The sequence below is a fragment of the Falco punctatus genome (assembly GCF_963210335.1).
Source record: "Falco punctatus genome assembly, chromosome: Z".
Taxonomy (NCBI): Eukaryota; Metazoa; Chordata; class Aves; order Falconiformes; family Falconidae; genus Falco; species Falco punctatus.
In genome coordinates this window covers 31,331,712-31,348,612 of record NC_137586.1, presented here as the reverse complement: position 1 = coordinate 31,348,612, position 16,901 = coordinate 31,331,712, and the positions used below count along the sequence as shown (strand labels likewise).

The window sequence follows — 16,901 nt, the reverse complement described above, 5'->3', positions numbered from 1 at the left end:
AAGAACACTTCTTGGAAAGCATGAAATATAAAAAAGAACTAAACAGTGCTTTGCTAAGCATTGGCAACATTAATTTCTACTTAATCTGCATTATCATTCTGTCAAATGGGTTCCTCTATGCTTTAGAAACAACCATATATGCAAAGTCCTGTAAATGAACTTTGGCAAAGCACAGATGGGAGCAGTACAGACACAGATTCCATAATGCATTATGAGAGAAGCTGACAAATAGGCAGATAAGACTACTTTGACAGATGTAGTACTAGCAGTACAAAATGTCAAAAAGCATCTGTGTAACAAAATAAGGATTCTCAGAATGGGAAAGTAATTCTGAATATAATGCAGGTACAGAGGAGACAATAAAATTCAGAAAATAATGCAAGAAAGGTATTTTTTATTATTAATTAGGATTTTATATGGACTGATAGCTACCAATATGCAATAAAAGAAAAGATGGAGAGGAGACTGCTGCAGAATAGGAGCTGTCCTATTATGTTAAGTATGTCCATAGTATTGGAGGTAACGAGAGTGGACAAATAGCGTATCTGAGTGAAAAGGAAGGTATCTGGTAGCTATCGTATAGTGAGACAGTCAAATTTTTGCACATTACATTGGAGCTCCAAGCAGGTCTCAAACCAACAGGGTGCTTAGACCTTTGAAACCTGACAGCTTTTGAAAACAGCAAGTTTCACAGCATCAAGCATCAGGTTTTCAGCTACAAGCTCAATCCAGGTGACTCACAATAGAGTGACTCTCAGTGTCATGGCTGTAATTAACTTACATGCTGGATTCTCAGTACTATCAGAGATGGGAAAGTCAGAAAGGAGCTGTTCCCTTGGTAATATAGTCAGCATGGCATGATAATTCAGATAATTTATGTAGGATACTACATCTCTTCTGTACCAGGGCTCACACTGGATTCAGATGACCCAGGTAAACCCAGCAAACTGGTTAATACAGCAGCAGGTCATAAACACATACCTCGGCAAAATGCTACTCACAGTGGTCTTTGGATATAAACCACTTTGACTCAGTCAGGAGGCTCCTATTGCCACTTGATTTGGATTTAAAGCTATTTAAGTATGCAATTCACTGCAGTACTGGCACTGCACCTTTGGCACTGATGGAACTTAACAAGTGCTTTCACCATGCAATGCACAATAAGCAGAGGTTCTGAAATGTTATAACCTTATCACAGGGCTTGGGCAAATCTAGTGAGCTAAATAATTTTTATTTTCAATTGGACTATTTCAAACAAGTGGCATCATGACACCTTGGAATTGATTACCCGTACACAAGATTAGTGCAAAGACACAGAACATTTAAAATGGACAGCTAGCCATTTCATGAAGTGGTTTGTAAATGCTAGGTTCCAGGCACTGAATGGGTTTGGTATAAAATATCACCTAAGCAATGGGTATATTTGCTTGGGGTCCCTTTTGAGTCATTAGAGACGCTATTCTCTTTTATACTCTCAGAATCTTTCACAAGAGGATGTGAATGATCACAGCAGGTATTATTGACCAAGAGATTCAGAATCTTGGTTTAGAGAGATTTCCCATATGATCCTGTATGCAAAAGCACTTAAAGAAGAAACAATCTTTGTTCAGATTAAATTAGGCACACTGCACAATTACTTTATCATCTTTACAACACTACCACAAGCCAGAAGAAACATGGATCTTGACACTTTTGAAAACAAACAGCAGTTTTAACCCTGATACATAAAAACTTTGATACCAAAATAGGAGGGCAATTTTTCAACACAAAAGTGAAATTTCTTCAGCTACTTGATTTGATGAACAGACAAGTCAAAATATTTGTATCCTGAACACTGTGATTGGACAATTACTGTTAATGACCAACATCTAACTTTTGAATGTTAGTCTATTCTGAAATAATTCTTAGATTTAAAATTCCTGAAAGAATTCCTAATTTCTTCAGCTAATGTTCCTGTTACGGTTACTATCAAGAACAAGACCAGACCCTAAAGCTAACTACTGTAGTACTGTATTTCAAATAGGTACCATGTACCTTGGTCACTAAAATTCAAGGTTAAACGTTTACAAGAGACAGATGAATGTGCAAAAATTTTGTATGCATGTAATTCAGATTGAGGTTAAGCTTCAGGTGCAAAATAGTTTCACCCAAAGCTCATTTTTTAAACTATGACTGTACCCCCTTCTAATCTTGAGAGAAGATCCTGTACTGACAGAACTCATCGTTAACTGTGTACTCCAGTACATCCAGAACACCCCAACTTGAGCAAAGTTGTGGACAAGTCTGGGTCTGCAGGACACTAAGTTTCCAAAGGCAAGGCATAAAAATGGCATGATCTGAAAGCTAGACAGTGTATTCCATTTCCTGCAATATACTTTTGCAATTACTTTACCCCAACAGTAAACTGTTAATTTAAAGCCACATGAAGAGTATTAAGGTAGCATGTCAGCATTGTGCATAAATACTGCATGAAATTTATAAACATGCAGTAAAAGTCTTCTAAAATGTATTTATTTCTCAATTTTGTAAAAACTTGTACACAAGTACCTATATCATACTACTGAAATTCAAGCAGAAGTCACCTCTCTTTTCTTGCTCTCATACAACAGAGTGACTAAATGTGACCAGAGGATTTTATCTGAATTTTTATTTAAGTTTCATTTGTTGAATGATATACTGTACTTAGGATACTTTTAAGTACAGAATTTGATTTTGCTGTGGATACTCTTACAGAAGTTTAATTTCAACTTTTTCCAAAAAGTGGGGAAAATGGAAGCAAATTTGGAAATAAAATCTGGTATCTGAAAAAAGAATCAAAGAAAAACTAATTCAAAAAATGTACGTGGGAAAAAAAACCAACTCTTGCATTCTTAGTTTAGAGAACTACAAAAAAAGCTGGTGTTCTCCAATCTTTCTCCCCAGCTATGCCTCTTCAAAATTATATATGCCATCTAGACTACAATACTTAGGTGTCCACAAAAACACATGTTCACAACATCACTTAGGTGAACTGGAAAAAACATGCAAAGGATCCCACTAAGTTTATTAAATAATTTGAATAATTACAGCAGCAGAAATAAGGGGACCTCAGTATCACCACTAGAAAGAAAAAAAAGAAAAAGGAGTCTGCAGCATTCTAGCATAGCAGGTATAGCTCCTGAGCAACAGTATTCTTATGACCCACTGGCTAAAGGTCCTGGAGACTGAGTTGGGTTTCACTCTAAGGATGTAGTAGTAATGTATCACAACACCAAATACCTCCTCACTTGTTCAAAAACAGACACAAACTCCTTCAGAGGCAATCCCCTGCAGAAGCAGTAGCTGGTAGGTGCTGTTGGCAAAGAGTAAGTCACATTCAGATGCTATTTCAGATGCTTGTTTCTTTTTCCAGTGCCTTTTTCCTTGTGATTAACAGATATGCATGTTTTAAAAAAACAGATTGCTTACTGCTTTATCCTTCACCTGATGCATGACTCAAAATTCCACCTGATGGAGCAGAAAGGCAGGAAGGGATGTACCCTGTGTAAACATTATTTAATTGCAGAAAACAGTAATCTATTCATAAATGTTGGTCAACATAATGAGATGAAAGTAGGATGCAGTTACTGACTTGTTTAGCAGCGTAATTGCTTTCATTGCTCTGCTTAAACGCTAACATCAAAATACTCTTATTTTCCAGCACCTTTGGAGATCATAATACAAGATTTTGAGACTTGGAGACTTGAACTGCAGAGTTCTGAAAGTGCTCATCAGTAGGATTCAAGAACCTTCAGAACTTCATGGAATGAAGTAACATGTACCTTTTGTTCTTGATTCATTAAAATAAAGGTATCACATATTTAGAAACACAACAAACCCAAAGGAAGAGGCATTTATCTGTCTTGAAAGTAATAAAAACCATGACAAAGCAGAACATAAAACATACTATTTGCATGTAATTACACAATCAAATTTTAAATAATACCAAATTCAGACTCTGAAAGTATACTGAAATTTAACTACCCTAAACAATGTGAAGTCCAGCTGTAATTGACTTATTTTGCTTGAGTATAAGTAAAAGCATAAGCATTCTTTAAGAAAGATTTGCTTACATAATTCTCCCCAGAATTCTAAAAAAAATATTGTTTGCTATCAGTAGCAGTTATTTTTTTCATGGTCGTATTTGCAACGGTTGGACTCAATGATCTTAAAGGTCTTTTCCAACCTAAAAAATTTTATGATTCTGTGATTCTATAGCTCTATCTTCACAAACACTGATGCATTAGAACAGCAAAACCATTGCTTGCATAGATGACATACCACTTCATCTTCAAATCCTCCAGCTAATACAAGTGAATAAGCTCCATCATTACTGCGTCCATGGATTCCACCCACATGTGGTCTGTGAACACCTGCTTCGCTCACCTGGCAACAGACAAAAGCCAGTTTCTAGCATTTTTTTCAAACAACCAGCTATTTACAATCACTTTTACTTTCTGCTTAAAAAATTGTACAGAGGTGGTGTCTGTAAATAGTTAATGTAAGGCTGCCAGTGAAAGTGAGAAATCCATTTGTCTTTAAGGAAGAAAACCCAAAAGTAAGGACACTAAATAAATGGAAGGACAATGTAGGATTGTGGTGACACAGGAAGATGTAAAGGTACACTTTCTTCTTTGGGAAAAACCTCCATGATTCTTTCCATAAGCAGTAGTTAAGACTGTACTCACTGCCATACTCCACTTGCACAGTCATTCAGACAAGCCAAAGTAGACGGTATTTGCCAGTTTGGTAATATTTCACAATTTTTAACTAAGATTACACTGACCTGTGTAAAGATCGTCATGTCAGGTATTATTAAGCTACTGCACTGTAAATGTGACCAGCACAGAGGAGTATTACCACTCTGCCTACAGAAACAGAAGAAGCCATTGCAACAACATATGGATCATATGCTAGTTCCCCAACCAGGACAACTCTCCGTAATGAATGAGCAACTACGCTGCGACCAGACCGCTTGGGAGCTGCAGCAGTACCATAAACCAGCAACATCATTGAAGTCTACTGAAACATCTCTCCCACAAAGAATTATCTAATGTCTTTCAAACTACCAAAGCATATTAAAAAAATACCTTTATGAATAAAAAAAAGCGCGACATATTAATTACGTATTTTCTCAGTACACAAAGCCAAAAATACTATCGACAGAATGAAGGTTCCCAGCAGAAAACCCATTATGATCCTTCTTCCTACCTTCTTATCTTCCTTCAGACCTTGACTTTTCCTGTTTTTCTCATTCTGCCTCTCCCACTCCTGAACTCCTTTTCCCAGCCTACACTTCTAAGCAACTTCCATGAAAGTTTAACATTTTTCTGCTATAGTCTTGCAATTTCATAATACAATACATCAGATCAAAGGTCCAGCTGGCCAAAAATGCTGTCTCTAATAACAGACAACAGCTGTGAACAGTATGAAAACTATGCAAGAACACAATGATACTTATTGCACAACTTCTCAGAATCCAGCTGTCTGTGGCTCAGACTTCCTGAACTACTTTAAACTTTTGGATTCATAGTAACCCAGAGAAAAACCCATGTACAGTAGTACGGCTTGTCATATGAACTAGTACTACTTTTGTTCATTTTGAAGGGGGTAGCTGCCCTTTTTTTTGATGATCCCTTTTTGCATTACAACAGTACATGTATATTGGTCCCTAATTACATTTTTCATACTGTACCTCCTTTCATAGTCCTCTACACTACACCAGGTTTCAACATTCTTTCAGAAAGAAAAGTCTTTCCAGTTGAATGAAAACCATTCCACTCCTTTAATTATCCTGACTGTTGTTCATAATAACGTTTTATTTTCCTGACCCATTCCTTTCACAATAATCTAATGCTTGATTTTTTTTTATCACTATTGGGTATTAAGAAGACTTATTTTCAAAATTAGCTATTAGAAGAACTCTTTGCTAAATAACAAGAATAAGTAACTGAAAGCCCATTACAAATTATGTAGTTAGAACTGTTCCCCACCCCACATTTACTATCCACAATGACTTAGCACTCTCACTTAACTTTATCAGCTATTTGCCAGTTTTTCCAGACCATTTATGAGTATGCTGAATAAAAAGGCCCCACTATTGAGCTCCTCTTTCCTGCTGTATCATACATCCTTTCATTCATTCCTCCCTCCCTTCTTTCTTTTCCAGGTTTTATCAATTAAATTTAGGTTTCTGATAGTGATTCACCCCAAAGACGAACTCTGATAAGTAATTCATGTCAAAGATGCTCTTCAGATGCTCTCTTCAGAAGCAATACTTAAGTCAATTTCCTTCTAGGGAAAAGAGAGTTTGTGTCATAAAAAACTATGCAAATCAGAAATAAAGAAACTACAGTCTCTAAATTCTTACAGATTTGCTGAGCAAACTCGTTTCTCATACAATAGACTAGTCATATGAGAAACAACAGTGTAATTTAACTTCCTATGTAGAAAACATTCCAATCTTCAGGGAAAAAAAAGGACAAACTCTTTAATTTGTACCCTAAATTAAATAATTATGTCGAAAGGGTAATTGTCTTTTGATGTCTAGTCCACAGATACATATATATAAGTAGCATTCTCTGCTTAATCTTCTGAAAAAAGCAGCGCTCTAATTCTGTTCCCTTTTCCTACCAGCACTAGTTCTATTTGAAAACTATTACCTTTTGTGTCACCAATGGAATCCCTAACAAAAAGATAAACTAAAAATTTTAATTATTGTTGAAGCAGTGAAAATAGTTTTGAGATTTTGAGTCTGCATAAGTGATTTTAGAAACTTCTTACTTATGAGACTTTAATTAGCAATCTGGAAGCCAACAAAAGGTAACTATTTATTTCAATTCCTTTCACAAAAAAGCTCTTCAAACCATGAAAAATCCCAAAGAATCAAAACTGAATATTCCTCTTCAGCAACTTATTCTGTGTAACATCACTGGTATGATGAACATTATAATTTTAAATCACAAATCTGATTTGCTTCATCTAAGGCTTGTATCGATGGTAGAGCTAACAATGGACATCAAGGTGAGAAAGGATCAAAACAACTCGTTTAGGTTACAACTGCTTCACTGTGCTTTCTACCAAGGAGAGAAACCAAAAACTGTTGCTAAAGGGAAAATGTCTGCTGCTAACCATATCAGCCTTAAAACTTGCATGGCTTTCCAAATCCAGAATTCTTCACACAGGACTGGAAGACATCACCATCAGAAGAAAATTGCCCGCTAAGTGTTATCTTGTACCAACTGAATAATAAAACATCTGTTTTCTTCTCATGAGAAGGCAGGTGATGAAAAGTTCAGAAAACAAATCAGAAGTGGGTTTTGATTCTTCACTTGCCCCTCTTCAAGCAGTTCAAAAAACCTGATCCTGTTCTTCCAAATATGATGAAAAACACTCAATTACAATCCTTTACACATGCAAGAGATAAATAAATAATTTATTTTGAAAATAAATAAGTATGTATCTCCTTGACTGAAAACAACAACAAAAAATCCAAAGATAAACCAAAAATCAGTGCTATCAGATAAGGCTGGGGCAAAAGGATGTAAATTTGTAGTTTGTGCAACACTTTGAGACCACAAAAATCAGTACTGGCACAAAATTAAGCTGTCCTATCCACCCTACTTTGTTTTTTCCTGTCCCTCTGAGTATTGGCAGTGTGCTTGTATAACCAAAATGTAAAACTGACTGGGAAAATTAGCTCCACTCCTACACCAGGCGGGATATTTTTCTGTCAGTTTTTTTAACAGCCCAGTTTACAATAGTCTATGAAATACCTGCATCAGAAAATAAGACAGTGCAAGAAACAGAAAAGGCTGAATGGACAGCTAGCAGTACAGGCTTACAGTGCTTTAAGCTGTTCATCAGCCTAATAGAAGATATGGACATATATTATGTACGACCAAAAAACCCAAGAGGGATTCAATTTACAGTTATATCATCTAACATCTTCAAAATCTACAGTCTACATCTCCTAAGTGGGATAATCAGTTCATGTGAAGTATACTTCCAAAAATACTTGACTCTATTGACTAAAGTATCCCACTTAGAATTTTAACATGTGAAATTTGTTTATCCTAATGACCACATGCTTCTTATTAAATTCTAGTGTAAATCAGTATACTTCAGCCTTCACTGCTATTGTCATCCATTCCAATATTAGAATCATAATGTATTTGCTTTATTTAGTTCTGGTGAAAATGACAATTGTCAATCTAAATTTATTTTACTGCCCAACCCATTTATTATTATTTCTATTTACTTCAAATACAGCTAATACTAAAACAACACACCTGAACTCGGAATTTCCAGGTTGTCCCAACAGGAACGCCAGGTATAGGTCCATAATGATTTGAAGGAACAATAGTGCATTCCTTAGTGCGACCAACACAGGCCATGCCCTAAAAATACATCAGACAAAAAAAATTAGTATTATACTATGGAAGACTATTTGCACATTCAATGCAGATATCAAGAAATCTGATCGTTATAACAAACACATACTTTAAAATACATTAACAGTTGTTAAAAGGAATGTTAAGTAAATAATACATGTTTATGGGTTTGCGGGAGAGATTAGGGGTTGGTTGTGGGTTTTTTTACCTCTAGTCACCTTAATAATTCTTCCACTGCTTTAATTGCCAGTAGATAGTGGGCAGGATTAAACATTGTCTTATTGTCTGTGCAACCCAGTACTGAATTTTGTGTAGTGCATATATAAGTAGAATTATAGATGTAGCACATACATGAACAATCAGAGTAACGGCTATTTCTAAAATACACTCTACCTTGCCCCAGTCTCTCTGGCTTTCAGTACTGGCAGATGGCATCTTTGCTTTCTTTTTACTCTGTTTGAGCTTTTCTCCAGCCTTTACAACTTCATTAGAATCATTTTTGCAGGAAGGACAATACCTAAAAAAAGGTTTTAGTAAATTCTCAATTACTTCATAATAATGGCAACACATTTCTTGTAGCCAAAATAGTGTCAATTTGTTTATCTTGACTGAGTATTTCAAGCTAGCAAACATATACCAGTCTTAAGCAGCTGAAGCCTATGGCTTAAAAAATAAACCCAACATGAACAAATACTGTCAACTTCAAAAAAGGGCATTTCAATATCTTTGAAGGTAGAGTGCTAGAGGCAAAACATTTAACTATTCTTCCTCACATGATCTGTGAGAGGCCCCGATATCTCCTGTATGCTCTTTCATTCTGTCCTCTTTCATTTAGATCACATAAAGAAGACAGCCAAGATCAGTGTATGCTGCTAACCAGTACTCATGGTCTGCTTCTATGTCCTGCCCACTCTACCCTTATTTTTTGTGGCTAGTGCAACATATTTCACTGCAGACAGCTGAAGGTCAAACAGAGCCAAGATTATCATGTTAAGGTGTGTATATGCGCACACACACACACGCAGGCACACACTCATTCATTCACTCGACAACACTGAAGCCACCTGTAATACTGAGCTGAGACTCACTCCAGGTAGCACAGGCACCCTGGTGAGAAAGCAGGAGACAGCAGTATGCAGTGACTACAAGTAGAGAGAGAAAGGAAGTACACTGGTCCTTTTGCTGCTTCTAATCACACTTTTATTCCACTCCAGGAATGCCAATGCAAAGGCAATTAATTGCCCATGTTTCTGGCTCCCATGGGCTGGGTTTGGCCCATATGCCACTAGTAGAGGAAGCCTGAACTACATTAACATTGATCACCTAGTTTGGATAATTACCACTAGTAGTAGTATTACTACTACTACGACGACTGTTTTGGAAATAAGAATTAACTCTTGTACATGAATAGAACAATTAATGATTAATGTCCACAGGGACAGATATCACTATGACAACAAAGGTGTTGAACCATCAAGACAATGAAGCTCTGTAGATAAAGAGAAAATAAAAATAATACAAGATGCTGTAACTGCCTAACACTAAGAATTTGAATGATATCACAGTTGTTTTGTTTTGTTTTTTTAAAAAAAGAGTACCCAATAACCAATTAAAAAAAGGAACATGACATAATGCAGACTCACAAGGTGAATTAATTAGGGCATTTCTTGCCTCTTGGTAGGATAACCATATTAGCTTTATATTTTTTAAATTGAGTTTTGTATGGAATATTAAATACTGTTTGCATGTGAAGTGGCTTAATCTCTGCAGGAGAAACATCATTCTTTCCTGACCTGCAGGCTCAGCCCCTGCATAGTTTGCCAGATTTTATACTATAAAAATACTAAATGGAAATTTCTCCACTTCTAAAACAAACAAAACCTGTGAAGAAGTTAAGGATCAGACAGCCATGACTCTTTGCTAGTATTCAAGAAGAAGGGAGAACATAGACCTCATCCTTGGTAGGAGATACTGCTTTGCCCAGTGCAACTGCACTCCTACATATGACCAAGCATTAAGACAGCACAGGGCTGGTATCAATAAGTATCACAAAATTAACTGTCACAAGCCAGCTCCATTAACAGTATCTCCTCCATCCAGTGACTTCATCCACAGATGCATCTATCTACCTACTTCAACAAATATTAAGAATCATATAATTACACAGCAGCCATTTTTTCAGACATTTTAGTTATATGAATTAAACTTCTACTACTTGTGGAAATTCACCATTTTTTGGCCAGAAATGTAAGTGGAAGGGTCCAGAAGTGCACTTAACATACAGCCTGAGGGACTCTAAAGACCAAGTTGTCAGTAGTGGCTGTCTACAAAGCACCAAATCTTCTGTATGGCGGAAAACAGTCCTGGTACCTATGCAGCGCAGTTATAGTGGTACTATTGGAAGAGGGTAGGGAGAACTAAGCAGTAAAGGCTACATCTTGAAAAAATTTCTGTTCTTCATGTAGCCCTCTGAAATAGAAGTAGGACAACTCATAAGAATGTTTCATAAGAAGCTTTTGAAAAAGAATGGGTACTGGTGAAGACTAGAACACTAATACCTAATCTGAAAAACATCTGAAGCACTCAGCAGGCCACGATAACTTTAGCACACTAGCTAAACCAAAGAGATGCTGATGGCTGGTGAGGTTTCAGTATCAGTATCTTGACGTGCCTATCAAACCTTCTCTGTATTTGAGGGTGTAGAAGAAACCAGAGAGAATCAATTGTTTCCACAGTAGAACAAAGGATTTGTGGGTTTTGTGGCAATGTATTTTCTTTATCAGAAACTCTCCTGTGACTAGTACCGGAAAACAGATGGGCTTTACTGTTGCTGGAGTACCGGATTAGAACTGATTCTTAGAGTAAGGAGCAACTGAAGAATGGAAGGACCGAACAGATGTGTACTTCCAGATAGATGGTCTCATTGAATATTCTGAATGAAGGAAGTAAAAAAAGAACTTCCCAGCTGCTATATCCAAAGGTCAGGTGCAATCAGGTAAGAATACTGCTTATGTATTGCAGTCAGTAATAAACCATTTGTGTGCTGGGAATGGTTTCCAACAAGTGACATCAACTCACTTGTATTAACAAGTAGTGGGAAGCAAGAAGATGTCACACACAGTCTGCCTTGACAGCAGAAAACTCTGGAATAGTTCAGAGTGACATGCTGTGTAATAAACACTGCTGAATAAACACTGTAATCATTTTGCAGATGCAAGAAGTGGAAGGCACATAGACAATATTCAAATAAATGCTATTTTTAGTTCAAATGACCCATACATACTTCTAATAGGTACTGAAAAATTTTTAGATAGTGTTTCGAGACGGCAGTTCCTCCAAAAATGAATAGAACTCTTCTCAGGGCAGAAATTTTATGGGAAAAAGACCAGCTTCCAACAACAGTATCCTGTGGCCAAAAGTACACACTTAGAAACACCTATCTCTGTTAATGGTCTCAATCACTAAATCACACTGGCATGAACATAGAAGGAGTTAAGAAAAAATACAATGCCCGAGAAAAAACGCAGATCATTAGGCACTGTCCAATAAGCAAACCTACCATGGCATCCACATACAGGAGATACAGTCATTTACTTCCACAGAATGTTAAAATTTCCAAAGCACTTACACAGATTTTTATATAAAATTTAATCACAAGGTCCAAAGACATTCCATAAAATGTATTCACAGCCATCTTAGACATTTATTGATGTCTATGTATTGGAAAACTTTATCAAAATAAAGTTCTACTTATTACTCTTTTATAAAGGATTAGCATCTCATGTAAGTCACAGGCAGGTGATAAATACGCACCATGTAAGTTGTAGATAGCTATAAGGATACAAAACAGTTCAGAGCCCAATATAACTTAATGGGCAGCTAATGGGTGCATGCAGATTCACTTCAAAATACAATTATATTGATTTAACAATGTCAGTTAGCTTGGTTTTCCTACTGGCAGAACCAGGGACAGTAGAAATGAAGAGTAGCAAGGTGCTGGTCCTCCCACAGCAGAAATCAATGGAGAATGGAGGAACAGAAGACACAGAAGGGGCACAGAGGCAGCAACAGGGACAGAGGATGAAGGGAAAAAGAAGGGTAAGCGTAAGAGAATTGTTCAAGCCATGAAGCCTGAACAAAATTAAAAGACTAGAGAACACCACTGTTGATAAACACAATCAGATCAGATAATGCCACAGAAGATCATAATGATCATAATGAATAAAATAAACATACCAGTTCTGAAAATCCATAATGGTCATTAAAGCTCACTACTAATCCTTTGTGAATTATTTAAAAGAATTACCTTGACAGAAAACATAAGACTTACATTAAGTAGATGGATTAAAAAAGGCAGAATTAAAAGAATTCTTCAGTATTATCTCTCATGAAGTGCAAATAACAAAAAGGTACCATGTATAGAATGGCAAAATAGGTAAGTAAATCATCCTTGTATATTTACCAGTCCTCATCTTCTGGTATCTTGCTTAAGGGAGGGTTCAGGCAGTATATATGATAAGCCATATTACATTCATCACATAGGAGCTGCATGTGAGCATCCTGCTTTCCACCACACAAATAACACGAACAAAACCGGCACTCCTTATCTGGATCAGCCCTACAGTGCTTGCATTCAGGGCCACTTTTTCCTGTCAAAAACAAAGAAAAATTCAAATACCATGTATCTTAGAGAAGTGCATTACTCTATCTACCAGGAAAAAATTACTTTTGCAGATGAACATTGCCCTCTTAAAAATGTTTTTTTCTTACAATGAGGTATTTGACTACCCAGGCTAATGGGTTTTCTTCTGCTGTATAAGCAAGAAGTGAAGAAAATTACTAACCTCTCTTGTTTTCTCCCCTCCCACTCCCAACACGCCACCTGCACACTCTCCCTACAGATGGAGCCTTGCACAATCTCTAGTGGGAGTCTTGTTAAATACAGCCATGAAGAAATTCCAATTAGGCAACTGGTAACAGTCAAATAAGATACAAGTACAACTTGGAACAGCTCTTTTCCCCACAAATAACCAGTTGTTTCACAGCAACAGTTTAGTTTATATACACAGAAACACTAACTTTCTGCGTCAGCTCACTTGGAAATTTGGACCCATGAACCCCACTATGAAAGAAAATCACTGCAATTGGTTCCTCAATCAGGGAAAAAAATGCTTTTATACAAGAGAAAAACATGTAGTAGCCTAAATTAGAGATGCAAGAGGAGAGGGAAGAATCACTGAATACTTCTAGCAGAATTAAACACTTACAGTCTTTAGTCAGAATGACTAGTCAGAAATGTATGAAACAAGTAGAAAGTCCAGAGAAATGAGAGAAGACTTCAGAAGTGAACTTGACTACAGCCCAAAGAATTCCAACATTAAAATAAAACAAATTCATTTATTTTTTCTGTGCAAAAGTCATCTAGAAATGCCACGGAAGTGAAATTGACCGTAAACTAGTGTAATACAATAATTAACAGAGTACTTCCAAACTTCTCTGGAAATAGTATTTTATCTGAAAGAAGTAATTAGCTTTGAATCAGAAGACAAGACCAGAAAGACCACTTGAGAGTCTGGAGCTGGAAGTAGGAAGCTGTAGAATCTAGACACTTGAGACACCAGAGAGAACACTTTTCTTAAATTTTAGAATGGGCCATAAAATGTTCTGAGTACCATTCTGGAAGAAAAAAAAACCCACAGGGTGCAGAAGCTCAGAAACATAAACAGCTGGAATACCAATGCTTGGGATAAATTTTCTCCTAAGTCCATAGGCAACCTATCTGAGGAACTTCTGAACTGTCTAGTCAATGTCTACTCTAAAGGACAACTGACCTAGAAGGACAGACAAACTTATTCCTATCATAATCTTTGTCCAAAATACCCAAAAGTCATCAGTTGTACAAAAAATAAAATTCTCATTCTCTGGAACAAAACCTTATTTAATGTGTCCATGATGTCACACGCAAGTTCATTAATAAGGAATCTGAGGAGCAGCCCCACTACAAAAATGAAGACAAACAATGCCCTCAAACCCAAACTCCCTACAGCCCTTTGGAGGCAGCATGAACATCAGGTTCTTCCATAGATGCTATGCAGAAAGAATATAAGACAAAAAGAGAAGGGCACAAGCAACAAATCATATGATTTAAGAAAACACTGCCTGTTCCCGTGAAAGATTTAACCCTTAGGAAAACAGAGATTTTTTTTCATATTAAAGGACTGATGCCTTTCTGATTTTAAGGGAAGACTAGAATTTGTCAAACCTCAAATATGGAGAACTACCCCATGTTTCTCTGAATAGCGCAAGAGAACAGTATTCAAGTTTCCATCTCCTCTCAGCTTTATTTTATAATTTTCTTCACCAGGAGTCATGGTCTAAGTTGCCACCTTGAGAAGCTGTATAGCTTGTCAGTTCCTTGTAAGTTAGTTTGCTTGGATAACATAAGCAATCAAAGTAAATATTCCTTCTAGGAGCTGATTCTTGAATAGAAAGATGAGATGGATCTCTGACGTATCCAGAGTTCTGTATATTTTTAATTTTTTTCCTATGCATACTGAGAAGGAAAGGACTAACTAAGGGTTTACAGAAATCCCAGCGCCTTCCTGCTGAAGAAAAATCTGCCTTCCCAACTGAATACCCCTACAGAAAGTTTGATTCACATAGATATATCACTGTAAAACCTCTGGAGAGAAAGTCCAGACTGTAAGTCTTCTATGAAAGGGGGACTGGAATGCCAAGCATTGTGGTACATCTGCAGCCTTTCTGAAGGACCTTCAAGAATACTTTTATCTTCAAAGGTGGAAACAACTAGACTTAGAAAGGGAAGGGGACAAAGTTTTGAGTAACAAAGAAAAGTCAGGAGCTGCTGATGTATTAGGAATCAACAGGGGAAAACCTGTGAAATGCCTCAAAGGAATTAGGGGTTTTTTCTCTGAAAAGGTGACTGACATGGTCAATACCCCAAATGAAATGTCTCTACACTGGTGCATGTAGCATGGGCAGCAAACAGGAGGGGCTGGAAGCAACTGTGCAGCTGGAAAGCTATGATCTAATCGCTGTCACTGAACTTGGTGGGACAAATCACATGGCTGGAGCGCTGCAAACAAGGGCTACAAAATGATCAGAAAGGACAGGCAAGGAAGGAGGAGCAGGTGATCTGCCCTCTGTGGCCTGATTGCACAGTCCTGTCTGTGAAACACAGCAATGAACAGGTCAAGAGCTTGTGGGTGAAAATAAGAGGCCAAGCCAACAAAAGGAACTTCATGGTTGGTGCTTATTACTGGCCACCCAATCACGAGGACGCTGATGATGAAGACTTCTTACTTCAGCTGCAGGAGCCCCACACTCACAGCCTCTGATCCAGCTTGGGGACTTCAGTCACCCTGACAGCTGCTGGAAAAGCAGCACAGCAAGCTCTAAGCAGTCCAGAAAACTCTTGGAGAGCATCGAAGATAATTTCTTAATCCAGGTGACAGACAGCCCCACATAGGAGAAGTGTTACTGGACCTGTTGCCTACCAACACAGATGAACTAATTACAGAAGTCAAGACCAGTGGCAGCCTGGGCTGCAGTGACCATTCCCTGGTAAAATTCACAACCTCGAGGGATACGGGCCAGGTGAAGAGTCAAGACCTTGAATTTTAGGAGAGTGAACTTTCAGTTGTTTAGGGAATTACAGGATGGGACCCCCCGGGACACTGCCCCCAGGGATAAAGGAACAGAACAGAGCTGGCAGCTCCGTAAGGACATTTGTCTTACAGCCCAAGGGCTCTCAATTCCCATGCGTGAGCAATCAGGCAAGGAGTGCAGGAGACCAGCATGACTGAGCAAGGACCTCCTGGTCAAGTTAAAGCATCGGAAGGAAATGCACGGGCACTGGAACCAGGGACACGTACCCTGGAAAGAATATAGGGGCACTGTCTGGATGTGTAGGGATAGGATTGGGAAAGCCAAGGCACAGCCGGAGCTGAATTTGGCACGGGATGCAAAGAATAATAAGAATGGTCAGAAGGTTGGTCAGAAAAGGAAGATTAAAGAAAAATGCACCCACCCACCCCTTCTTTTCTCTGCTCCCTCAAACGAGACAGAAGTACTAGCGGCAACCGATACAGAGAAGGCTGAGGGACTCAACAGATTTTCTGCCTCAGTTTCCAATGGTAATCATCCCACATCTCTCAGGTCCTTGAACTTCAAGGCAGGGACCCGGGGAATGAAGTCTCTCCCACTGTAAGAGAAAACCAGGTTCAAGCTCTCCTGAGGAACCTGAATATACATAAGGCCATGGGACCCAATGAGATGCATCCCAGGGTCCTGAGGGAATAGACTGAAGGTACCAAGCCACTCTCCACAGTATCTGAAAAGTCATGGCAGACAGGGAACGTCCCCAGTGACTGGAGGAAAGGGAATATTGCACCCTTCTTTAAAAAGGAGCAAGAGGAAGACCCTGGGAATTACTGACCAGTCAGACTCACCTCAGTGCCCAGTATGTCA

The 16,901-nt window shown here is 37.9% G+C and overlaps 1 protein-coding gene across 3 annotated transcripts in view; it reads right to left on the bottom strand.

The window, feature by feature from the left end:
* Window positions 1-16,901, bottom strand: part of UHRF2 (ubiquitin like with PHD and ring finger domains 2) — a 103,445-nt gene that overhangs the window by 14,134 nt on the left and 72,410 nt on the right. For all 3 annotated transcript variants that reach the window (XM_080372296.1, XM_080372295.1, XM_080372297.1), the window contains 4 exons: window positions 12,874-13,060; window positions 8,805-8,928; window positions 8,310-8,417; window positions 4,300-4,404 (listed from right to left, as the gene is read on the bottom strand). In XM_080372296.1, the coding sequence (XP_080228422.1) occupies window positions 4,300-4,404; window positions 8,310-8,417; window positions 8,805-8,928; window positions 12,874-13,060 (524 nt within the window). The remainder of the gene's footprint in view (window positions 1-4,299; window positions 4,405-8,309; window positions 8,418-8,804; window positions 8,929-12,873; window positions 13,061-16,901) is intronic.